The sequence below is a fragment of the Triticum urartu genome, chromosome 1 (assembly GCF_003073215.2).
Source record: "Triticum urartu cultivar G1812 chromosome 1, Tu2.1, whole genome shotgun sequence".
Taxonomy (NCBI): domain Eukaryota; kingdom Viridiplantae; phylum Streptophyta; class Magnoliopsida; order Poales; family Poaceae; genus Triticum; species Triticum urartu.
In genome coordinates this window covers 228,662,431-228,687,830 of record NC_053022.1, presented here as the reverse complement: position 1 = coordinate 228,687,830, position 25,400 = coordinate 228,662,431, and the positions used below count along the sequence as shown (strand labels likewise).

Below are 25,400 nucleotides of genomic sequence, written 5' to 3'. Positions count from 1 at the left end.
GATGGAGTTAGAAGACGGAAAGGAGGAGGTAGGTTGATTAGTACTTAATGGACATTATTGGTGGAAGTGGAAGGGGAACAGCCCGATGACGGGAAAGTAAACGAACCATGCGGTGCAGCAGGAAAACCATTTTAGACCAAGTAGAAGTTGTATCACATGGTTTGATGGAATTTTTTGAGGTGGCTATGTGGGGTATGATGAATTTTTTTGTATGAGGTGGCATGTATGGGGCATGTATGATGACTTGGATAGGCAGCATGTCGAGAGAAATAGGTAGTGGGGATGAACTATTTAGGTATTATAGATATGATTTGGCTTATGAATATCTGAAATCCACGAATGGCCAAATCATTGCTAATTTTATTATTGAGCATCGGATTGATGACAAGCATGACAATGATATAAACCTCGTCTCGTTAGTACCATGTAGATTATATTTTGATGGTTCAGTTTGTAGCAATGGCCAAGGTGTTGGTATTGTTTACATATCTCCTCATGGTGCTGTTTTTGAAGCCTCATGCCGCTTAGAGTATTTTTGCACAAATAATCAAGCCGAATATGAAGCATTATTATTCGGCTTAGAGATGTTGCTTGCCATATGTGCTATACATGATGAGGCTTTTGGTGATTCGTTATTAGTAGTGCAACAAATATCCAAAGTCTTTCAATGTTTTGACAAATCACTTAATATTTATCTTGATAAATGTCTAGATATAATTTCTACTTTGGATTATTTTAGCATTGCTCATATATCTTGATGAGGACATCAATACCATTGTTACACCCACAACCCCTGCTGCTATACACACTGGACCAATTACTAGAGCTCGCGCATGCCAATTGAATTATCAGGTACTTCCGTTTCTTGGTAACGATTCTAATGTTCATGAGAATACGATGTTGCCTAAATTGGATACATTTGTTTTGCTTACAAATGAAGGGCCTAGCTTGGACAAGAAAGATGAACCTTCGAGCAAGTTCAAGCATGGAGATGATGGCATGCGCAAGGGTAACAAGAACGGAGTTACAAGTGATGATTCCAGGACTTTGAAGCCACCATAATGAGTGCATGAAGCCTTGGACGAAATATACAAGATGCCACTTCATAAATTTCGTCCAGAGGCTATTCTAGGTGATGCGTCACCTTATTTTTGGGTCAGGCCCATGTAATTTCGAAATACTTGATTATAGGCAGTTTTTAGAGTCCGTTCTTGTTCCCCTTGCGCATGCCATCATCTCCATGCTTGAACTTGCTCCAAGGTTAATCTTTCTTGTCCAAGCTAGGCCCTTCATTTGTAAGCAAAAAAATGTATCCAATTTAGACAGCATCATATTCTCATGAACATTAGAATCGTTACCAAGAAACGGAAGTACCTCATAATTCAATTGGCGTGCGCGAGCTCTAGTAATTGGTCCAATATGTATAGTAGCAGGGGCTGTGGGTGTAACAACGGTATTGATGTCCTCATCATCCTCCCCTTCTTGAAATGAAGCCGTCCTCGACGAAAGCTCATCTTCCTGACCCAAATAAGGCTTCAAATCTGCAATGTTAAAAGTGGGACCAACCCCAAAATCTACATGCAGCTCAAGTTCATATGCATTATCATTTATTTTCTCTAACACCTTAAAAGGACCATCAGCACGTGGCATTAGCTTTGATTTGCACAAATTAGGAAATCTATCCTTACGCAAATGTAACCAAACAAGATCTCCAGGTGCAAACACAACATGTTTTCTACCCTTATCTCCAGCAAGTTTATATTTAGCATTCATACGCTCAATGTTTTCATTAGTTAACTCGTGAATTTTTAAAATCAATTCATCACGTTCTTTGGCATCAAAATTAACCTTCTCCGAAGATGAAAGAGGCAACAAATCAATAGATGCACGAGGTAGGAAACCATACACAATTTCAAAAGGGCACATCTTAGTAGTAGAATGCAATGAACGATTATAAGCAAATTCAATATGAGGCAAGCATTCTCCCCCCTCTCTTCTTCATATATACAACCCTTAGGGCATCGTTTAGACTTTGGGTTTTGTATAGATTAAAAGTTTGCCATAGTTGCAACTTCGTGTACTTCGTTTGTGTCCAGCGACCAGACCAAGACGTCACAGAACCCCACCTTCATTAATAAAGTTCTCCTCTTTTATTCGCAATATCCAGATTACAATCTCAGTTTCTTGCTTGTTCTTCGTTTGCTCGCAAGAAATAGACCCTCGTGGTCAGGTTGATCGTGCTCCGACATGGTCAATAACCCTCGGAAGTTGATTTAGCGATTGCTAAGGCGCGACATCTTCGCACGTTCGTAGTCGGATCGTCAAAGTCGACTCCCACAGAAAACGATATCTATCTCATCGAAACATCGGGACACCTTCGCCTCTATCATATCTAGACATGACAATTGGAGAGCAAATGGGTTGGCACAACAAGCATCCGCCTATCACATTGATCATCACATGTTTCATATTTCTCAAATGCTGATGTCTAGTCTTGCCAACATAGGGGAGGCTGAATTGGAGCCCACCGTTTCGGCCACTAACGAAAAATTTAATGCAGGAGAAAATCAAGATTGGAGGAAACCCATTATTGATTATTTGTGTGATCTTATATATCTAAATAGCTAGTCCCCACTAACATATTTCTCTCAACATGCAAGCATGCCACCTCATCATTCAATATGCATAAGGAAAGGCCCACCTCAACATGCAACTATTCATATTAAAAATCCACTACAACATGCATGCATGTAAAATTTCATTTTATTATGCTATTTACATTTAATTCTTATATACTTTCAAAAATTATTGTTTCAAGAATTCATGTTCCATATAATCAAAATCTCATTGAAATATTGCAAATATTCCCGCAACAACGTGCGGGGCATCATCTAGTTCTAGTAAAAGGGTGGACAGGGTCGTTCGACGTATGGCTTTCAAATATACGGTGAGAGATGATGATCTCTATCGCTGGACGGTTGATGATGTTCTTTTGAAGTGCTTGGACGAGGACCAAGCGAGAGTTGCTATGGGAGAGGTCCATGAAGGAATTTGTGTCACTCATCAGTCGGCCCCCAAGATGAAATGGTTATTGAGACATGCTGGGTTTTATTGACCGACGACGATTAATGATTGCTTCAAGTATTATAAAGGATGTGAAGCTTGCCAAAAATTTGGTGATATTCAATTGGCTCCCGCCGCTATGTTATAACCTATTATCAAGCTGTGGCCTTTTAGAGGTTGGAGATAAGACTTTATTGGAGAGATTCACCATTCTTCTTCAAAGGGGCATCGATTCGTGTTGGTGGCAACTGATTATTTCACTAAATGGCCTGAAGCAATACCTCTAAAAAATATGACGCATAAGGAGGTAATTCAATTCATAACTGAGCACATTATTCATAGATTCGGTATTCCTCAAACATTAACTATGGATCAGGGTTCATCTTTCATATCACATCAAGTTAGAGAAATTGTCAAATCATATAAGATAAAGTTCCTCAATTCCTCCCCGTATTATGCCCAAGCCAATGGACAAGCCGAGTCTAGCAATAAAATACTGATCAAGCTCATCAAGAAGAAGATTGAGGATAATCCGAGGAGATGCCATGAGCTATTGTCCGAAGCTTTATGGGCGCACATGATCTCAAAGCATGGTGCTACAAAGGTAAGTCCATATGAGCTTGTATATGGTCAAGAGGTCGTTTTACCAGTGGAGGTGAATTTGAATGCTTTGGGAGTAGCCAAACAAAATGACTTATCGGTGGTAGACTTTTATAATTTGATGATGGACAATATTGATGAAGTTGCCGATAAACGTTTAGCTGCTTTGAAGGCCATAGAGAGCGATAAGTTGAGAGTGGCAAGAGCTTACAATAAGAAGGTCAAGTTGAAATTTTTTCAAGTTGGTGATATCATGTGGAAGGTCATCCTACCAATTGGCTCAAAAGACAGAAAATTCGGAAAGTGGTCTCAAAGTTGGGAAGATCCTTTTAAAATTACAAGAATAGTTTTCGGAAACTCATATGTGGTGGAATCCGTACAAGGTACATTGTTACCTCGAGCTCTAAATGACAAATATTTAAAGAAGTATCACCCAAGTGTCTGGCAAAAAGCCTAAATAAATAACGACCGATATATAACTATCGCCCTAAGCAAAGACATGGCTGATATAGAATTATCGCCCTAAGCATAAACATGGCTGATATAAAAATTATCGCCCTAAGCACATATAAATGGCCGATGGAGTGTTGATATCGTCCATCCACCTCTTATATACATGAGGGGTGACGACCGATTGAACAACAACACACAATCGACAAACTCATTTATCACTTTTTATCTTTTACCTTCTCCCGTGTTTTTTTTTCTTCCTCGTTCTTCATTAGTTCTTCTTATTGCAGGGTGGCAAACCTCGAGGCTCTAGGGGTGGTCAGGCCGACCTAGCGCAGCCTATAGCCGTCACGCGCTCTGACGGGGTCCCTCCCGGGAGTGTGGGGTTTCGCGTCTACAAAAGTGTCCACCGAATTGTTTGCGTACCGCACTTCCGGCCTGGTCTCCTTCGACATGAGCTGCGATGCATCGCCCCCGGCGTCGAGGGTACACGATGACGTGTTTGTGTGGGAATAGAAGGTTTATAACAGCATCCAGCAATAAAAACATCAAAAAAAAAGGAAGATTCCTTAAAATTCTGGAAGCGTCGAAAACATCTAGAACGCCAAAATAGGAACATCTAGAACGCGAAAATACCAAAAGCAGGGCAAAAAGCCACAGGCTGGCTCCCAGCGCGTCTTCCCCACATGAGAACCCTATAAAACCTTCCTCCCGTACCTTATCCTTCCCCAAGGCCTCTCGCCATTTCTCCCTTCTCTCAATCCCCCAAAACCCACGCGAATCCACCAGCCCCTTCCTTCAACTTCCTGCCCCTTGTAGGGTTTCGCCCCCCACCAACCCCTACCCCCCGGGTTACTGCTCGTGCTCTCAGCCATGGCGACCACGACCTTCCCCACCTCGACCCCCTTCTTCGTCCATCACGGCACCCGGCGCCCCTCCGTCAACCTCCGAACGGCCGCGGTGGTGTACGGCCGTGGTGGGCGACGGTGGCGGCCACTGCGCGTCGCCTGCGAGAAGGTGGTGGGGATCGACCTCGGGACCACCAACTCAGCGGTCGCGGCGATGGAGGGCGGCAAGCCCACTATCGTCACCAACGCCGAGGGCGCGCGGACCACGCCGTCGGTCGTGGCGTACACCAAGGCCGGGGACCGGCTGGTGGGACAGATCGCCAAGAGGCAGGCGGTGGTCAACCCGGAGAACACCTTCTTCTCAGTCAAGAGGTTCATCGGCCGAAAGATGAACGAGGTCGCCGAGGAGTCCAAGCAGGTTTCCTACCGCCTTGTCCGGGACGATAACGGCAACGTCAAGCTCGATTGCCCAGCAATTGGCAAGCAGTTCGCCGCGGAGGAGATCTCTGCACAGGTAAATAAATAATACTTCATATTCATGGACTTGGCTGGAACATTGTATGACTGTGAATTCGTTCTTTGACCTGCAGTTCATCATCCAATAATATGTGGATTATGTTAAATAAAATTGAAACCATTGGGTTTGTTTGGGAGAGGATTCTTTTGATTGTGATTTTGTGACTATCAACAACATATTGTATGATAAACTTACAATCAAAGTTCAAATTTAGACCTTACATTTTGTAACCGAAGGAGTATTTCTTACTCTACTTGCATCTAGTTGTATTCTACATTACTGTAAACAGTCACTATAGAAAACGTGAGTACAACAGAATTGATACCGCCCAGTGATGTAGATGCTTTATTATTTTGCAAATTGTTCAAGAAGTTCTATTAGAGATGAATAGCAGTGCATATGCTAATTCTTTTAGGTGTGTATATATCAGTCGTCAGTTCACTTTCCAGGTGTTACTTTTCTATCAGATTTGCAAGTGTTTCTGAACATCCTTTATTATCCAGGTCCTGAGAAAGCTGGTTGATGATGCATCAAAGTTTTTAAATGACAAAGTCACCAAGGCAGTGATCACAGTTCCTGCTTATTTCAATGACTCCCAGAGGACGGCTACAAAAGATGCCGGCCGCATTGCAGGCCTGGATGTTCTCCGTATCATAAACGAGCCTACCGCAGCATCGTTGGCATATGGTTTTGAAAAAAAGAACAATGAAACAATTCTGGTTTTTGACCTGGGAGGAGGCACCTTTGATGTTTCAGGTATGTATCATGAATTTTGAGGTCTTATGTATGCCCATTGCAAGGAAAATTGACGCCCAGTAACTGCTGCAATCTGCATAGTTTCAGTAGTTAATAATCAAAGTAGCTACGTATTTATTTATACTGATCGTGCAGCACCATGAAAAATATTACTATAGATAAGCTTTCGGTGGTCAACTATTCGATGTATTCTGTGTTACTTCAGTTCACTGAAATGTGTCCAGATACGCAGGTTACATAATTTGTTACATTGCACTGCAAAAATGTAATCTTATGGCAAAATAAATGTTGTTTGATCAACAATAAGTTCTTAAACATTTGTCTGTCTTATGGAAAATATATGTATAGGCTCCCGTAGTAGAAAATCTATGTATAGGCCCTCATAAAGTACTAAGCAGGCACCAGCAAGGGCTATACTATACTAGTGGAAGCATGTTCTGTTACTTCTGCATGCTGGATTGGATGGAGTGTTAAGCAATGGAAACCTATTTTATCTAATTATTCTATTTTGATCCGTTCTTTTAAGACATCTGTCCTCTCTAGTCTTTTTGATAAGCAATGCAAGATTGTTCTTAATCAAGTTCTACTCTTTTTGTTATCTGTATGACCATATGGTCCATATCCCAGCTTCTTATTATACCTATTGCTCTGCTTTCAGTTCTCGAAGTTGGTGATGGTGTTTTTGAGGTGCTGTCTACATCTGGTGATACTCACCTTGGCGGTGATGACTTTGACAAGGTATTCTTCATACGCCCATCTGTCTCATGTGTGATTACAAACTTATTTAGTCTGCTTCATCTTGTTTGCTGTTTGTTTGGTTAGAACGTCCCTCAATTTTGCATATGTAATCTGTGTTTGCAGTCTTGCCTGTATAATAGGAATGCAAAAGGGATGTACACTTCACTGTTTATTGAGTTTTTTACTTGACAAAAAAAAGTTATAATTGCCTGCAATTCTCTGGTTCTAGTCTTCTAGACAGGCAGGAGAGCAATGTGTGAGCAGCATAATAGGCTCTAAGTATCTTACGCTTTTCATTAGATCCCTGGTTACAGATAACATCTATGCTCGTTACCAGTGAGCTCGTGTGTCTTTCAGTTATTAGAATCTGCATTAGGCAGTATGTATGTGCATTTTGACAGCCAAAGAGATGAAATAACATCCTTATCTCATGCTTACTGATGACCTCAGCACCTTTTTTATGGTTCTGCATGATTTATATGTTCTCACAAATAATTCTGTTGCCAGAGAATTGTTGATTGGCTGGCTGGGAGCTTCAAGAATGATGAGGGTATTGACCTGCTAAAAGACAAGCAAGCTCTCCAGCGTCTTACAGAAGCAGCTGAGAAGGCCAAGATGGAATTGTCATCGTTGACCCAAACAAATATCAGGTTGGTTGGCTCAGCCTCCCATTTTGGTGTCAAACATTGTGCTTTTTGCATCTCAGTTTCTAAACCTGTTATTGGTTTTTTCAGTTTACCTTTCATTACAGCTACTGCTGATGGGCCCAAGCATATTGAGACAACACTTACCAGGGGTAAATTTGAGGAGCTATGCTCAGATCTTCTTGACAGGTACAGTATCATGCCTCATGTTAATATTTGTATGAAAGAATACATGTCTGCATGGTTGTCTTCACATGCTTTTAACAACTGCTTTTTTGAATATCTGGCGAGTGTTATGGCTGTATTTAGTTTAGCCAATTGTTGCTAGTATTTTTATTTTTTAACTGTCTTTCAGGCTGAGGACACCTGTTGACAATTCTCTTAGAGATGCGAAGTTGTCACTTAAAGAAATAGATGAGGTGATTCTTGTGGGTGGTTCCACAAGAATTCCAGCTGTTCAGGATCTTGTGAAGAAAATGACGGGAAAGGATCCCAATGTGACAGTCAATCCCGATGAGGTTGTTGCTCTTGGAGCAGCGGTGCAGGTGAGTTCATGAAAATCATTTCTTCATAGTCACCTAAGCTAGAATGAAAATCCTGATGTTCCTGTCCTATACCTCTTTATTAAAATGTAAGCAGATAATAATCTGTCTTGCAAAATTTGGGCTGAACATATGGCCCCAGGCACAGCTCTCAAAGTGAAATTACCCAAAGAATATGGTAAACTGTTTGTCTGGCCTACTAGATAGTGTTGTTGCTATGTTGTGGCTTTTGGCTATAGCATCAGCACTGGCTGATTATCTCTCATATGTTTCTAGAATAGTAACATGCTAGATTGAACTGTCTGGTGTATCTCACATGCAAAATGTCAACAGGCAGGAGTATTGTCGGGCGATGTGAGCGATATTGTGCTTCTTGATGTTACGCCACTGTCTCTTGGTTTGGAGACACTGGGTGGGGTGATGACCAAGATTATCCCAAGGAACACAACCCTCCCTACCTCCAAGTCAGAGGTCTTTTCAACGGCTGCTGATGGACAGACTAGTGTGGAGATTAATGTTCTCCAAGGAGAAAGAGAGTTTGTTAGGGACAATAAATCCCTTGGTAGCTTCAGGCTTGATGGAATTCCTCCTGCTCCGCGTGGTGTTCCCCAAATTGAAGTCAAGTTTGATATTGATGCCAACGGCATTCTGTCTGTTGCTGCGGTGGATAAGGGCACTGGGAAGAAGCAGGACATTACGATCACTGGAGCCAGCACACTGCCAAAGGATGAGGTATGAAAACTTTTCAATTTGTAGTGTAAAACTTTGCTGATCCTTTGGACTAACATGAATGAAAAACTATTCAGGTAGAGAAGATGGTGGAAGAAGCTGAAAAATTTGCGGCGGAGGACAAGGAGAAGAGGGACGCAATTGACACCAAGAACCAGGCAGAGTCTGTGATGTACCAGACTGAGAAACAACTGAAGGAGCTCGGAGACAAGGTCCCAGGCGATGTCAAGGAGAAGGTGGAGGGGAAGCTCAAGGAACTCCAGGATGCCGTTGCTGGTGGATCGACACAGACGATAAAGGATGCACTAGCTGCGTTGAACCAAGAAGTGATGCAGCTTGGTCAGTCCCTCTACCAGCAGCAGGGGTCGGGCCCTACCCCTGGAGCTGACGGCGCTGCTGACTCTACAGGCCCAGGCCCATCTGCGAAGACAGGCGATGGTGGTGACGTCATAGACGCTGATTTTACCGACAGCAATTGAATAGAACAGTAGGTTAGGACATGATGCAACAAGTGAGTATGAATTTGTTCCACAGGATTGCCTAGCAGTATACGGGTGACCGTTTTCTTTGGATTGAGACCTTGTTTGCTGTCAGGGTGTTGGCCGAGTTTTTGATGTTGAGGTTTGGAGACTTCAGTTATCAGTTTGGATGGGATAGATTGGCTTTTGCTTGTTGGGAACCCGACCCCTTGGCCTTGTACGGTTATGTATTGGATTTACTAACTCTCTAGAGAACTGGGTCATTTCCTGTTTGGAGCATGTGCCAAAAACTGGATTGTTATTTTGGGGAGCATTCTACTCCCTTCGTTTATAAATATAAAGCCCTTTTAGAGAGTTATAAAGCCCTTTTACAGGTCGTTTGGTACCCATCATTTGTGTCGGATTTGATGGATTTCATTTGCGAATTCCGAAATCTACTCGTTTGGCTGTCACATAATTAGGGATGGATTTCATTCAAAGATTCGAGAGGATGCAAACTTTGCCTATCCCCAAATCCCAGCCCACCCCCGTCATTCTCGTAGATTTCACTCGCTCCCTTCCCCACCCTCCCTCGACGCCCTCGTCTCTCGTCCCCTCCCCTTGCAACCCACCACCACCACGGCTGTCGCCAAATCTTTGATCCACCACCACCGCCGCCATGAGCCCCTCCTTCTCGGCCGCCGGTGACGCATCCCCTCCCCGGTGAATAGCTTCCCCCTAAGTCCTATTCCACCGTCCCCACACCGGTAACTCGCGAAGCTTTCTGTTTGATGGCGTGCTGCCTCCGGTGACCGCAACGCCGCCGTTGAGTTCTCAAATCCTGGTAGGTTCTCCCACCACCTCTCTTCTCATCCTCCCTCTCTCTGATGCGTTTTTCTTCTTGAACCCTAACCCTAACCTGAACCCACTATTCAGTAGCACGCCTCACTCCAGCCACCCGATCTGGGCAGCAGATCGACTTCTTGACGATTACTCCGCCTGCCCACGGTCGGCCAGCTACCACCCCCCTCCCGCCCGGAGGACTAAGGAGCAAGAGGCATCGAGGCTCTTGGTCTGGGAGCAAGCAGGGTATGCGTCGGCACTTCCAATCAGAGTGGTTCTTCAGTAGGTCTCAACTACTGATGTTAATGTTAGATAGCGCCTCACCCCTGCAGCATTTTTTGCATCATCTGTTTTTTTACTTCACAAACTATCAAGAGTGCAAAAAAGTAGATGATGATTGATAAATATTCATAGTCACAAATAAGTTATACTCATCTCTTGATGATGATTAACTGCCAGCCCAACTGGAATCATAAAATGGACTGGACATATAAAGTATTGTGCAGTCAGATTCAAAGAAGAAATTGCAAAGTTTTTTGGATTTTCGTTGAAGATAACAATGGTTATTAGTCGTGGTCTCTTTGTTCTTTCCTGCCTTGTACCAAATGCTCAGGGATCCTATCGTGTATTGTTGTGGTGCTTTGAGCATCATTCATACAGGAGGAGTAACTAATTATAGAATCGTTCATCTATGTAGTCCACTAGAGGAGTAATATGTTAATGAATCCCTTCTTCCCTGTCAACGAATATAATATTTATTTTCCATAACTCTGCTTGTTGACTGCTGTGACGCCCCGAGATCGTTGCGTCAGGTGTCTTCCAGTTATTCGTTGTTGTTGCCTTGTCTTTTGCTTGCGTGTCGCATCTTGTCATGTCATCATGTGCATTGCATCATCATGTTTTCAAAACTTGCATTTGTCCGGGTCCCAGTTCCTTCCGTTGTCCGTTCTGAGCCCAGACACACTTGCACGCGCCCGTGGCATGTCCGAGATATTATTTTATAAGTGGCCGGAAAATGTTCTCGGAATGGGTTGAGGGTTGGCATGCAGTGTTGTTATGTTGTCAGTAGACCGTCTGCCAAGTTTCACCGCATTCAGAGTCCGTTTGATAGTCCAACCGTTAAACTATAGCGGCATTATAGCCGGGGGTCGAACGTCGAACGTTTTTGGTCTCCGAAAACAGCCGCCGGGTCTCTCTCTTCTCTTCTCTCAGTCCAAGGCTTTCTGCACAGCCCACTACCATTCACCGCCAGGCCCTACCTAACCTTTCTCGTCAGCCCGCGGCCCTCTCCGCGCGCGTCCGAAAGATGTCCCGAACCCGACCCGGGCAGTCATCATCATTGGATCCAGATCATCCCCTAACATCTATAAAACATCACCGTTTCCTTATTTGGACTCCCTAGTTTATTTTTCCCGACCGTTTGATTTTGATCGGAGGGACGAGATAGCCCCTAACCTAATCTTCTTGAGATATATATTGACAAATCCTAAATTCGAGGAGGCTTGTCCCATCCTCCCAGCCCGCCGCTGCCGCCACTCCACCAAATATCTCTCGGGATCCATTCCCTCCTCGTTTTCACACACCAACCAACAAAATCCATCCTTCCCTCGATCCCTTCGCTCTACCGAGCTGGAGCGCTCTGCCTTGCGCGTACGATCCAAGGGAGGAGATCCTCCTCGCTCTCCCGTAGCCCAAGCCTCCTCTCGATTCTGTGCCTCTGCCGTCCATCGCCCAAAGGAGCAAGGACCTCGCGCCCGATCTCCCTCGCCTTCATCATCCTGCGAGCAGCAGCAACAGGACCATGGTCTTCGTCCTCGCCTCTTCCTCCTCTGCTCGAGCGCGCCCGTCCTTGCAGCCTCGCCGAACCAGGCCACCCCAGCCAACCTCCGACCACCTGCAGGCCGACCCCGTCGCCGCTCCTTCCCTACTCCTCTTCCTTCCTTCTCCTCCCAACCTTACCCCGTTTTCCCCCTGTCTATTTTTCTCCATGGACAGGGAGCGCCATGGTTTCTACTTCAAGCTTCTGCGCCGCCCGAAGCTCCTCGACGCCTGCCAGATCCAACGCCCTAGAGACCCGCGTCCCCGCCGGACCTCCGTCCTCTGCTGCTCCTCTACATGGCGCCGCCGTGCAAGTCCTCTCGTTCCTGCAAGTCCTCTCGTTCCTTTGGTTTGTGGTATTTGAGTTGCATCAATGTCAAGTGTTGATTCCATATTTTTCCTAAGCGGTGTTCTCATACTCCTATGTGAATACTAATCCTTCCTGATCATCGAGATTTTGATGTCAATCCTTTTCAACCGGCGTGTTTCTCTTCAAGTGGATCCGAGCATTTCAACATCCGCAAGATCACCTCTCGGTTTCCCCAAGTTGTTCGCTTCATCTGTCTCCAAGTTGCCTTTGTTTTACCCACCATCCCACCCTTGTTTCTTCAAGGACTCAGATTACTTAATCAAGTATCCATTTTATTCATGTGAAGTCTCTTCATTCTTTTCTTTCAATGCTCGTATCCGGTGATTCTCATGAAGGTAATAGCAGAGCTTCAAGTTCATCATTCTCCGTTCTTTTTCTTCTCCGGTGGATTCAATTCAAACTTTGTTGATCATATCTTTTCCTTGGTTCAAATGTTTTCTCATGCCGATGCACCTCTTAATCATCCACCTCTTTCTATTTTTGTATCCAGAGTGCTGAAGATATCTCAGAAGATTTGTGTCTCCATTATTAATCCGTTCAAGATATCTTGAGGTTGTTATCTATTCTAGCCATTTAATCCAACCGGAAGTTTATCTATTTTAAATCGTTCAACGGTGTTTCTCTTGAGTGGGCCCTAACCCACAGGTCTTTTCCCAGGATCTTACATAACTCTTCTAATTTTCCCGGAGTTATTCTCAAATTCATTTCAAAGTTTGACGTAAGAATGATTGGTCATCAGTCAAATGTCTTTCTCCAAGATCTTTCAAATTCTTTCATTGTTGATTCAACCTTTATTTTCTGCATTATTCTGGAGTACCTCAAAAATTCATGGTGGTGTTTCTTCTCGTCATTCTCAACATTTGAAGACCGAAGAAGAGTTTTTTCCTCCAAATCTTATCCGTTCTCTCAAAGATTCATGATTCTAGCTTTATGCCATCCTCTCATAATTGTTTTCGATTATGAGAATTCTTTTCACCTATCCGGAGCAATTCAGAAGTCTTTTCAGTTTGATTCATCCAAAGCCCATCATCTCAGAATTATTCATTCCATCTTTTAGCTCTCGTTCTCCGAATCATACCGGTGCATCTTTCAAATATTCTCTTATCAGCTCGTGATCTCTTCGTTCTCATGTATCTAAATTCTCTCTAGTATTTTCATTGGTTCTCTAATTCTTCCCGGTGTTTCTTTATCTTTTCTTCGTTCATCTTCAATTCTTACAGTGGTTTGTTCAAGAGTTATCTTCTTGGGTTATCATATCAATTCATTCGGTTTTTTTTCAATCCCACTGATGGTTCGTTGAAGACCTTCCCAAGTTTATGCTATATCTATCTTAATCCTTTCAACGAGAATAAGTAGTATGCCAAATCCATTGTTTGTTATCAATTTAATTAGTGAAGGATGGGCATAATGTAATTCTTATTTTTGTTTCATCGAGTAAATTCAATTCCTTATTCTGGAGGTTCATCAAAATTCTCGGTTTCTAGTTATTGATATTTCTTTTTCAGAGTTTCAAGTTTTCCGCTTTATCTCGTCGCGAAGCTCCATCTAAACCATTACAAGGCTTCTCCTGGAGTTCTTTTCAATTTTCCTTCGCTTGATCATTCTTTTGTTATCGGAGTTCTCACGAAGGCTCGACATGGTGGTCTGTCAAGAATTCTTTTCATTCTTCAATTGTCCTTCAAGATTTCTCTCGAAGTTATGATCCACCAAGCTATACTCTCAAATAAACATGGTGCTCAACACATGTCTTGTTTTGAGGAGTTCGGGCATTCTTCATCTTGCATTCCGAAATGCAACTCTTTCTATCTATCTTTTGAGGTGGTGTTACGTCATTTTTGACAATTGCTTGGTGTTTCATGATTCAAAAGTTGTCAGGAATGAGATATTTAAACCCATCATTTTCTTCCTTGGAGTTATCTTGGTATAGATTTCACCTAAAGCCTTCCCTAAGGAATGTTGTTATTGTGGTGCTTATCAATGATTCAAGTTATCCCTCTATCATCTTGGTCGAAGAAGTTTTCATCTCTTCTTTGTTCCCGATTAATCATTGCTTTCGGTGGCAGAATTTCACCTCAGTTTTGAGATATTTTCCATAAGCCCTCAACAAGCCTGTTCTTTTCGTTGTTGATTTCCCAACAACTCCGTTCAATCCTTCTTTTTAAGGATGCTTTTCAAATTCAGTTGTGGTAGAATATGTCATTTTCCTCTCAATTTTTTCCTTTCCAATGATCCAACTTCTATTCTTTCGTTCCAGAGGCATCGTGATGTTGCTTTCTTCACTCATCATCTCGGATTGTGAGGATCGTATTCTTTTCGTGCTTATCCATTTAACTGGAGTGTCGTGCCATCTTTTCAAGTTCTTACCATTCTGCCAAGTTTTACCTACCTTCTCAACCGGAGTGCTGTCTGAAATCTTTTTTACCCCTTGTGCGATTCTTTCTATAGTTCCGGAGGCAGTGCGTTGTTGATTTCATCAAGCATACTCTCATCTTGTCAAGTTCATATTAAATTCCTTTCATTTACAGTCGGAGTGATGTCCAGATTATATCATTCTTATTCCTTCTCTATCTTGTTTTAACCGGAGTGTTGTGTCTATCATTCCTTTTCTAACCGGAGTCGCATCCAAGTGCTTTCATTTTGCCAAGTTCATATTATTGCCTTCCATTTCCAACCAGAGTACTGTTGTAATTGATCTTTAGTGTTCCTTGTACATCTCGTTTCTACCGGAGTGCTTGCATGTACTTCTTGTCCATTGCAACCCTTTTCTTATGTCTTTCAACCTACAAGGTTCTAGTAATGTTCCTTGGTCCTCTTTTCTAATGGAGTGTTTTCAACTTCGTTCATCTTCGTTGTTTTCTTTCTTTCAATTTGTCCAACCTCGCAAGGTTCCTTGGTTTCACTTATTTGTCAAAGAAGCAACTTAGTTTTATCTCCTCTTCCTCTTCCTTTTTCCCTCCGGTGCCATCCTAGATCTCGGGACGAGATCCTCTCATAGTGGTGGAGTGTTGTGACGCCCCGAGACCATTGCGCCAGGTGTCTTCCAGTTATTCGTTGTTGTTGCCTTGTCTTTTGCTTGCGTGTCGCATCTTGTTATGTCATCATGTGCATTGCATCATCATGCTTTCAAAACTTGCATTCGTCCGGGTCTCCCAGTGCCTTCCGTTGTCCGTTCTGAGCCCAGACACACTTGCACGCGCCCGTGGCATGTCCGAGATATTATTTTATAAGTGGCCAGAAAATGCTCTCGGAATGGGTTGAGGGTTGGCATGTAGTGTTGTTATGTTGTCAGTAGACCGCCTGCCAAATTTCATCGCATTCAGAGTCCGTTTGATAGTCCAACCATTAAACTATAGCTGCATTATAGCCGGGGTCGAACGTCGGACGTTTTCGGTCTCCGAAAACAGCCGCCGGGTCTCTCTCTTCTCTTCTCTCAGCCCAAGGCTTTCTTCACAGCCCACTACCATTCACCGCCATGCCCTACCTAACCTCTCTCATCAGCCTGCGGCCCTTTCCGCGCGTGTCTGAAAGTTGTCTCGAACCCGACCCGGGCAGTCATCACCATTGGGTCCGGATCATCCTCTAACATCTATAAAACATCATCGTTTTCTTATTTGGACTCCCTAGTTTATTTTTCCCGACCGTTTGATTTTGATCGGAAGGACGAGATAGCCCCTAACCTAATCTTCCTGAGATATATATTGACAAACCCTAAATTCGAGGAGGCTTGTCCCATCCTCCGAGCCAGCTGCTGCCGCCACTCCACCAAATATCTCTCGGGATCCATTCCCTCCTCGTTTTCACACACCAACCAACAAAATCCATCCTTCCCTCGATCCCTTCGCTCTACCGAGCCGGAGCGCCCTGCCATGCGCGCACGATCCAAGCGAGGAGGATCTCCTCGCTCTCCCGTAGCCCAAGCCTCCTCTCGATTCCGTGCCTGTGCCATCCATCGCCCAAAGGAGCAAGGACCTCGCGCCCGATCTCCCTCGTCTTCACCATCCCGCGAGCAGCAGCAACAGGACCATGGTCTTCGTCCTCGTCTCTTCCTCCTCTGCTCGAGCGTGCCCGTCCTTGCAGCCTCGCCGAACCAGGCCACCCCGGCCAACCTCCGACCACCTGCAGGCCGACCCCGTTGCCGCTCCTTCCCTACTCCTCTTCCTTCCTTCTCCTCCCAACCTCACCCCGTTTTCCCCTGTCTATTTTTCTCCATGGACAGGGAGTGCCATGGTTTCTACTTCAAGCTTCTGCGTCGCCCGAAGCTCCTCGACGCCGGCCAGATCCGACGCCCTGGAGACCCGCGTCCCCGCCGGACCTCCGTCCTCTTCTGCTCCTCTACATGGCGCCGCCGTGCAAGTCCTCTCGTTCCTGTGTCGTTCGCGAGCTTGAGGGAGACGCAGCAACGCTCCCGTTTTCCCCGTGGACCGCATCGAGCACCTGCGCCCATCCCGGCCTTCCTCGCTTCCACTCCGTCCTCGCCTGCACCCCGCCAGTCGCAGCCCGACGCCTCATCTGCCTCGCCCCGCATCGCTAGCAGCAAGCTCCGCCGCGCCGCCCTCTGCCTCCCTTGCAATCAAGCTGCAGTCCTGCGTTGACCCCGCGGCTCGCCTCGATCTCCCTGCGTGGCCCGTAGCCAGCGCCAAGCCCTGCCCGTTGACCGCGCGTGGGCCTTCTTGCCCCAGCGCCTCTTCAGCCCGCCTGCCTCACCTCCTTGGGCCGAGCCCACAAGCTGAGCAGCCCCTCCAGTTCCCCTATTCCTATCAGGCCAGCCAGTTTCGGCCCGCGTGTTTTTTCCAGATCTGTGAATTTTGCTATTATCCAGTGTTTGGCAGTTTTACAAAAAGACCCTCTAACTTCGTGCATATAATTACTCACAAACCGTGCATCGGTTTAAAATGTTTTATATATGAAAAATGCTTAGAATTATGTGTAGACTAATAATATGCCACTTTCATGCATGTTAAATTTTTTTAAAATAATGTTCGCATATAATTTGCCAATTGTCGTGCTAAAATGCTTTATTTCATAACTAAATAACTGTAGCTCCATTTTTAATAAACTTTATATGTAAATGGGGTAGAAAAATGCCTAGTTTAACATGGTAGATTTACTTTGCATGTTTAATAACTCTAAAATATGCTTTATGATAGAACAGTACCATAACCAAAAATATGCACATGAGGAGTTTCCGGACTTGTTGTTTGTTGTTCCGGCCTCATTTAAACTTGCCTAGATAGGCAATTTTCATATGCTTCACCTCTTGCCATGCTAACCAACATTTAATATTGTTGAGTACATAAACGGGAGAGAACTAAATAATTGATGTGGTGTTCCGTCAATATGCAACTCGTTGAATATTGAGCTCCACTTAACTTGTAGTTTTGCTTGTGCACTTTGCCATGCCATGCTTCATTAAACCGGACATGCATCATACTTGGTTGTGCATCATGCCATGATTATGTGATGGTTGTTTACTATGTTGTTTGTTTCTTTCCGGTGTTGCTTCTTCGGGTTGGTTCCAATAACGTCGCGTTTGTGAGGATCCGTTTGACTTCGTCCGTTTGTCTTCTTCATGGACTCGTTCTTCTTCCTTGTGGGATCTCAGGCAAGATGACCATACTCTCGAAATCACTTCTATCTTTGCTTGCTAGTTGCTCGCTCTATTGCTATGCCGCGATACCTACCACTTGCTATATCATGCCTCCCATATTGCCATGTCAAGCCTCTAACCCTCCTTTTCCTAGCAAACCGTTGTTTGGCTATGTTACCGCTTTGCTCAGCCCCTCTTATAGCGTTGCTAGTTGCAGGTGAAGATGGAGTCTGTTCCTTGTTGGAACATGATTATTGTTGGGATATCATTATTATATCTTGTTTACTTTAATGCACCTATATACTTGGTAAAGGGTGGAAGGCTCGGTCTTATGCCTGGTGTTTTGTTCCACTCTTGCCGCCCTAGTTTCCGTCATACCGGTGTTATGTTCCTTGATTTTGCGTTCCTTACACGGTTGGGTGTTATAGGGACCCCTTGACAGTTCGCTTTGAATAAAACTCCTCCAGCAAGGCCCAACCTTGGTTTTACCATTTGCCTCACCACCACCTACTTTTCCCTTGGGAGTCGCTCTCCCGAGGGTCATCTTTATTTTAAGACCTCCGGGCCAGTGCTTCTCTAAGTGTTGGTCCAAAAAAAAGCCACATGTAGCGCCACATCGGGGAAAATTGAGGGTTGGTTTTAGTTGTACGTAGTGTTCATCCGGTGTTGCCCTAAGAACGAGATATGTGCAGCTCCTATCGGGATGTCAGCGCATCGGACGGTCTTGCTGGTCTTGTTTTACCATTGTCGAAATGTCTTGTAACCGGGATTCCGAGTCTGATCGGGTCTTCTTGGGAGAAGGAATATCCTTCGTTGACCGTGAGAGCTTGTGATGGGCTAAGTTGGGACACCCCTGCAGGGTTTGAAATTTTGAAAGCCGTGCCCGCGGTTATGGGCAGATGGGAATTTGTTAATATCCGGTTGTAGAAAACTTGACACTAAACTTAAGTAAAATGTATCAACTGCGTGTGTAGCCGCGATAGTCTCTTTTCGGCGGAGTCCGGGAAGAGAACACGGTCTCGTGTTATGCTTGAACGTAAGTAGTTTCAGGATCACTTCTTGGTCACTTATAGCTTCTCGACCGAGCTTTGCTTCTCTTCTCGCTCTCATTTGCGTAAGTTAGCCACCATATATGCTAGTGCTTGCTGCAGCTCCACCTCACTACCTTTTCCTACCCATAAGCTTAAATAGTCTTGATCTCGCGGGTGTGAGATTGCTGAGTCCCCGTGACTCACAGATTACTTCCAAAACCAGATGCAGGTGCCGATGATGCCAGTGCAGGGAACGCTACCGAAATCAAGTGAGAGTTCGACGAGGATTCAGGACGTTACTATGTTTCCTTTCCGGAAGATCAGTAGTGGAGCCCAGTTGGGGCGATCGGGGATATATTGCATTAGGGGTTGTCTTTCTTTATTTGGTTCCGTAGTCGGACCTTGATTGTTTTCTTGTTGATGTAATGCTATATTTATGTATTGTGTGAAGTGGGATTGTAAGCCAACTCTTTATCCCTTTCTTATTCAGTACATGGGATGTGTAAAGATTACCCCTCTTGCGGCATGCCTACTATGCGGTTATGCCTCTAAGTCGTGCTCCGACACGTGGGAGATATAGCCGCATCGTGGGGGTTACAACTGCTCTGGCCATGTTAACTTGTCTTTCCTCAAGCAAATCAACCAATGAAGGTATGTTTCCCTTGCCTTTTGATTTCCCATGTATGATTCGGTCTCGTCTCCATCATAATTTTGTCTTGCATCGCATCATGTACTATAGCTAGTTATCTGTCTCATTCATCATAAACTGGGATTTAAGAATTAATGATTCATGCGACTCAACTTTTTATCCCTCTGCCTAATCAATCTAAAAAACGACAGTCTGATGCATTTATGTATGGGGCCAGACCCAGTACTGCAATATTTGGTCCCTGGTCTTTAGAGTGGTCAATAGTTCGTGATCTTGTTGTTTTCTAGTAGGAGTAGATCATGGAGGAATGAATGGTCACTGGACCTTGCGTTTGTTTAATTAGGGTCAATATATTTCTGTAGTTATTTTTGAATGGCATGCCGCAATTCACTGTAAGCCGTGTCTTGATTAGTGTATACTTTTGTAGCTTGATAAACAGACTCTTCAGTCACATGTTGGCCTGGATACCATGAAAACAAATACTGCAGAAGAAAATTTACCTCTCTGCCTTTTATATATGACTTTGTGTGATGTAGCTTATTATACAGAAGAAAATATGATTTTTCAGTTGTGCCAATTAATAAATTAAGACGGTGTTTTAGAAGTTTCACATTTGCTAACTACTATAGTAAGTTTGCTTATGTGTTTCTGATAATGTCTGCAGGGTAACAACGAAGCCTGAAGGCTAAACCGAAATCTGGATGCAAGTTCAAGCCTCTTTAATGGATGCAAAGATTTATTTTTAATGGTCCTAATGCATTTGTAATGGCGAGTTATAGTCTTTTATCTTCCATATCGTGCTTAATAAGTTGTGAACCTTCGAAGATCTTTGTTTCCGAGGAGCACAAGTTTCAGCCTTTAATGGCCCTTCAAACATCTTATCACTTTTATTGTCTGCATTATAGATTATTATATTTGAATGTTTGAATGCGTGAAGATGAAGCTTTCTAGATCTTTTTGATCTTGATCACTGAAAAAATGCAGAGTTTTTGGGGGTTGATTATCATTTTTAGATTGTAAATGTGTTGATTATACATATTGAGATATGCACATAGCAGCCAAACAGCATATGGAATTCATTTCACAAATCCCCTCTGGCAGCCAAACAAGAAAATTGAACTTGGAATCCAAATCCCACAAAATGAAATTCTCCTAGGAATAAGATTATGGGAGAATCTAGCAAAAGAACTGGGCCTTCATTTCATTTCCACCAAATGAAATGAAAGTTTGGGTGCCAAATGAGTTATTAGAGATTTCATTACGGACTACACATATATAAATATAAGCCTTTTTTAGAGATTTCACTATGGACTACACATGTATATAGACATATTTTGAGAATTGATGTGTTGTCAGAGCTAGGTCATGCTATCACATATCGAGCGCAGACATACTTTGTGTTTAAGGATAATCACTTTGTGGCTAAGGATAACCGTGCGGGAATTTTTTTACGGATAAGCAAAATGACAATTACTTATCGTGGCGAGGCAAGCGTAAACGAACTCCTTGGATACAATACAATTGAATCCCTTGTTACCATTGTTTTAAGACTACTAGGTCGGGACCCCCTACCCGAGATCTGCCAGCTTTGACTCCGTCAATGAGTGTCACACACTTCCTTGAAAGCGTCTCGGTGGAACCCCAATCCCCTTTCACGGTCGGCATTGATGATTTCAGCGAGCTTCGGTCTCTGTGCAATCCACTTGGGTTGGTCTTGTGGCGCCGCCTTCATTGCTCGGTTCCTCCTCTCCTTCTGATGAACTCCGCTCCGATTGGTTCCTGCTGTCCACTTGCCGTTCCTTGGCGACATTTTGTGCTCTGCGTTCTATGAGATTGGGCTAGGCGTGTTTAGTTTGTCGTGTGTTGGAGGGATGAGCACCCCTTCTTTCTTCTGCTCCAACTCACACTTAGTGTGGTGCCTTCTTCTCTTTATGTTTGTCCTCTCATGTCTATCAATGAAAAGATACATTACGTGTTCGGAAGAAAAAAAGGAGTTGCTCACAGATGAAGACGTTTTCCTGTGTTTCACTTGTAATTGATGCATACACGAAGCTTTTGGATGTCCATCGTAGAGAAAGAAACGAAGTAGTACATCTCAAATTTGCTGACGGAACCTCAAAAAATAAATAAATTTGCTGACGGGCGCGGCAAAGCGCGCCTCCGTCAAGCTAGTGCCTATTATGCCGCCTTACATACGGCTCCATCTCATCTTGTGGATGCGTACGTGGTGTCTTTGGACTCGTCGGCAGCGTCTAAGCTGTCAACCGCGGCAACCTTGGCCGGACCAAACCAACCTAGTCCAGTCACAACCGGAACAAGTGCCTTCTTTGGCACAGCCGCGCGGATCCCGCAGCCACCGTCGCCGTCCCGAGCACCCTTTGCCGCCTTATCGCCTTGCTCCTTGTTGTGCCGCGGCTGGTCTTTGGAGTCGCTGAGCACAAGGTCCCTGGGAGGCAGGAAGCACTCGGTGGACAGCCCCGCAATGTTGAACTCCACCTCCTCGATGCTCCACGTCTCCTCCATGCACGTGCACGGTCTCTTCCTGCGCGCGTCGGCGTCGTCTACTGCTCCGGCGGCCCTCGTGAAGGGGGACACCGAGACGACGGTGCGGCCGGCGTGCGCGATGTTGATGCCGTCGACGGGGCGGTAGTCGCCGATGGTGGACGCCATGGTGGTCTCCCAGTACATGCTCGCGTAAGCTGCGTCGGCCGGCCTGGGGATGCGCAGCAGGTGGCTATCCTCGAGACGGACGAGCAGCCCCGTCCTCTGGCTGAAGTATCCCCATAGCGCGTGCCGGATCACCTCCACGTCGGCGCCGCTGCGAGCGTGCAGAGCGGAGGGTTCCGCGTCGACGCGGAGCACGAAGCAGTCCTCGCCGTCGACTGCTTCCTCGCCGACAGACGCGGCGCTGGAGAAGAGGTCCGCCGTGGATTTTGGGTCCAAACCCTGAACGCATCTGCGGATCGGTCGCGGCGGCCCCCGGGAGGCGTGGGCCTGCTGCTGCCACGGCGTCTGGCGCCAGGCAACCTTGCCGTCGCTGCCGGCGCTCATCTTGGTGCCACCGGCCACGACCATCTCCACGCACCAGAGCTCCGGCTTCTTCTGCCACACCACAAATCCTCCGTGCACCTCTCCCATTCCCTTCTTTGTTGCCTTGCTGCTCTTGGATGTAGTGCTGCTCATCCGCACCTTCCCCATGGCGAACATGCTAGTCGCCGCGCTCAGCGCCGCCTCGCCGCCGGCAGCCGCCACGTACTGCTCCACTATATACCTCGCCTTGGATAGCTCCTGAAAACACAAGGACCATTCATTAGCCGTGAAAATCACAAATATATCCCGCTGGCTGAATGCTGATCCAGTCGATCGATCGGTGGTAAAATGAAATCCAAGCACGTACGGTACGGGACTTACCAGGGGCTCCTCCTTGCTGTCACGTCCGCCCATGGGCCTCCTGGGCTGCACGGGCTGAGGCACCAGCGGCGCGCCCATCACGCCGAGCATGACCTGCACGCCGTCACGGCGATGCATATGCTGGTGATCGATGTGCATGTGCGTCCGCATCCACGCCTTCAGGTTGACCGTGCGGCGCCGGCGGGCCGGCACCTCCTGGTGGAGCTCGGGGACCGGCACCTCCAGCACGGTGTCGAGGCCGTCCTCCCGGTCTAGGTTGGGGCACACCTTCCTCATGGTCAATGCTCCTCGCCTCGATACCTAGCGCTCGACGTTGAACCGTACGTTTCGGCCGAGAAGAAGGTGGTGGTGAGGTGAGTGCGCTCAGTTTCAGTCCCGTCCAATATATGGATGGATCGTGGATATGTGGCTGCACGTTCTGCGCTACCTTCGCTTCACCCCACCATGTTCTTCATGCTATTATACTCGTAACAAATATACGGCGAATCCCATTGTTTATACTTATATTATACGGGATCGAATATTTGTGTTGTTCTGGCGATGAACGGCGCGGTGAATGATTTTGATTCGCGTCGTCTCTCTGTACCTACCTGGGGCAGATTGTAGGGCACTTTGAGGGACATCTGATGATTTGACAGGTCCATGGGTTGGATGGATGCCCTCCAAGGCGTCAATGGATCCGCGAATTGGCATACGTGTACACCGACATCATTAGATTCCCCAAATTAGTTGTGCGGCAACCATTTCTAAAATTGATACTAATTGTGATCTCCGCTACCTAGCTTCCCCGAAAAACAAATGATAAAGAGATCGCGCGCAATCTCCGGAGGACAAAAAGTGTGCTGTAATGTAATCTGGTCTGGTGATCCTCTCCGATTCTAAATTTTCTGCCTGAACTCTAAAAAGTACATACACACTAATTAGCGAAACTGAGCAGCCGAACTCTCACACATGCATGCATGCAATGTTGTTGTCTAAAATTTTGTCTATATGCATGATGTGGCGGATAGTAATGGCATATTCACGTGAGCAAGAGATTCCTTGTCTGATGGGTGTGCATGTGCACTTATTTTGGGTTTTCAAATTTTTGAAAATTCATATCTTTCAAACCGTGCATCCAAATTCAGATCCGTCTTCACCGCTGGATTCCTCGCGGCGAAATCTTTGAAACTAGATCCTCTATGAGTATATTTTGGCAAAAAAAATTGATGCCAACTTTGATGTTATATCGTGCAATTTTAGTACTGCATTATGCAACTTTAGTACTGAATGGTGCAACTTTTTTATAAACTTAGTTTTTGTAGCTGCATGATCCAATTTTCTATGAGATTGCAACCTACCAACCATGAGAACATAATGTGCAACTAGTCTACTGCCCCCGCGAACAACCTAGTAGTCGATGTGCAACTCTCATCCTTACTCGTGGATGTGTAGTTTTTCATGCTTTTGCACACCCTGCCCACCCCCTACCAGTGCTATGTGCAACTTAGTCTGTTGTTCACGCCAACAACTTATTAGTCGATGTGCAACTCCTTCCCCTCCCTTGTTGTGGATATGCAGTTTCAGTTGGCGGAGGCAATACACGGAGTTGCACAAGTCCGTCAGGCAGTTGGCCGGGCCAACATACGAAGTTGCACATCTCACATGCATGATAGTTTGATGATGAAAACTCCACATTCATGAGGATAGTGAAAAGTTGCATATAGACAATACGCTAAAGTTGTACGTCTCATTAGCAGGGGTGGTTTGCCCTAGGTGCTAGCACGAAAACTATACATCCATGGGATACAAGAAAAAGTTGCACATTATTGTTAGACAGTTGGCCGTGGCAGTATCCTAAGTTGCACATCTACTGATAGATAGTTGGCTGATGCAGCAAACAGTGAAAACACTCAAACACGGTTGTGGGGGGTGCACGCGCGGCGACTACCAGGCATGGAGTTGGCCAGGATACCGCGGTAGCTGACCAAATTACATATTTCACTGTTAGAGAGTAGTTGGGGTGGTGCCACTAGTGAAAACTACATGGCCTAGGCAACAAATGAAGTTGCACATCTCAGTAGAAGAAGGCGGTTTGGGGGTGGAGGTATCATAGAGGAAAACTGCACGTGTACGGTGTACGAGAAAAGTTGCACATCCCTCTCAGGTAGTTGCACATCGACGGCTAGTCAATTGCACAAAACGGAGTCAAAATTGCATAAAAAATATTTCGTCGAAACATACTCATATTAGATCTAGTTTCGAAGAGCACGCCACGAGAGTTCGAACAGTGAAAACGGATCTTAATTTCGACGTGCGGTTTAAATATTATGGCTTTTCATAAATTTAGAAATTTGAATTAGTGCG

The 25,400-nt window shown here is 45.2% G+C and overlaps 2 protein-coding genes across 2 annotated transcripts; one reads left to right on the top strand and one right to left on the bottom strand.

The window, feature by feature from the left end:
* The first annotated feature begins 4,829 nt into the window (after positions 1-4,829).
* Positions 4,830-9,638, top strand: LOC125554858 (heat shock 70 kDa protein 6, chloroplastic-like). Its single transcript, XM_048718254.1, has 8 exons — positions 4,830-5,475; positions 5,982-6,234; positions 6,893-6,972; positions 7,480-7,622; positions 7,707-7,805; positions 7,972-8,161; positions 8,492-8,890; positions 8,965-9,638. The coding sequence occupies exons 1-8, from the start codon at positions 4,987-4,989 to the stop codon at positions 9,364-9,366; spliced, it is 2,055 nt and encodes a 684-aa protein (XP_048574211.1). The 5' UTR covers positions 4,830-4,986; the 3' UTR covers positions 9,367-9,638.
* A 12,010-nt stretch (positions 9,639-21,648) lies between these two features.
* On the bottom strand, positions 21,649-23,434 carry LOC125526244. The gene is made up of 2 exons (XM_048691120.1): positions 23,055-23,434; positions 21,649-22,931 (listed from the first exon to the last, which is right to left on the bottom strand). Exons 1-2 carry the CDS (start codon positions 23,328-23,330, stop codon positions 21,849-21,851), a joined length of 1,359 nt encoding a protein of 452 aa, XP_048547077.1. The 5' UTR covers positions 23,331-23,434; the 3' UTR covers positions 21,649-21,848.
* Between the last annotated feature and the right edge of the window lie 1,966 nt (positions 23,435-25,400).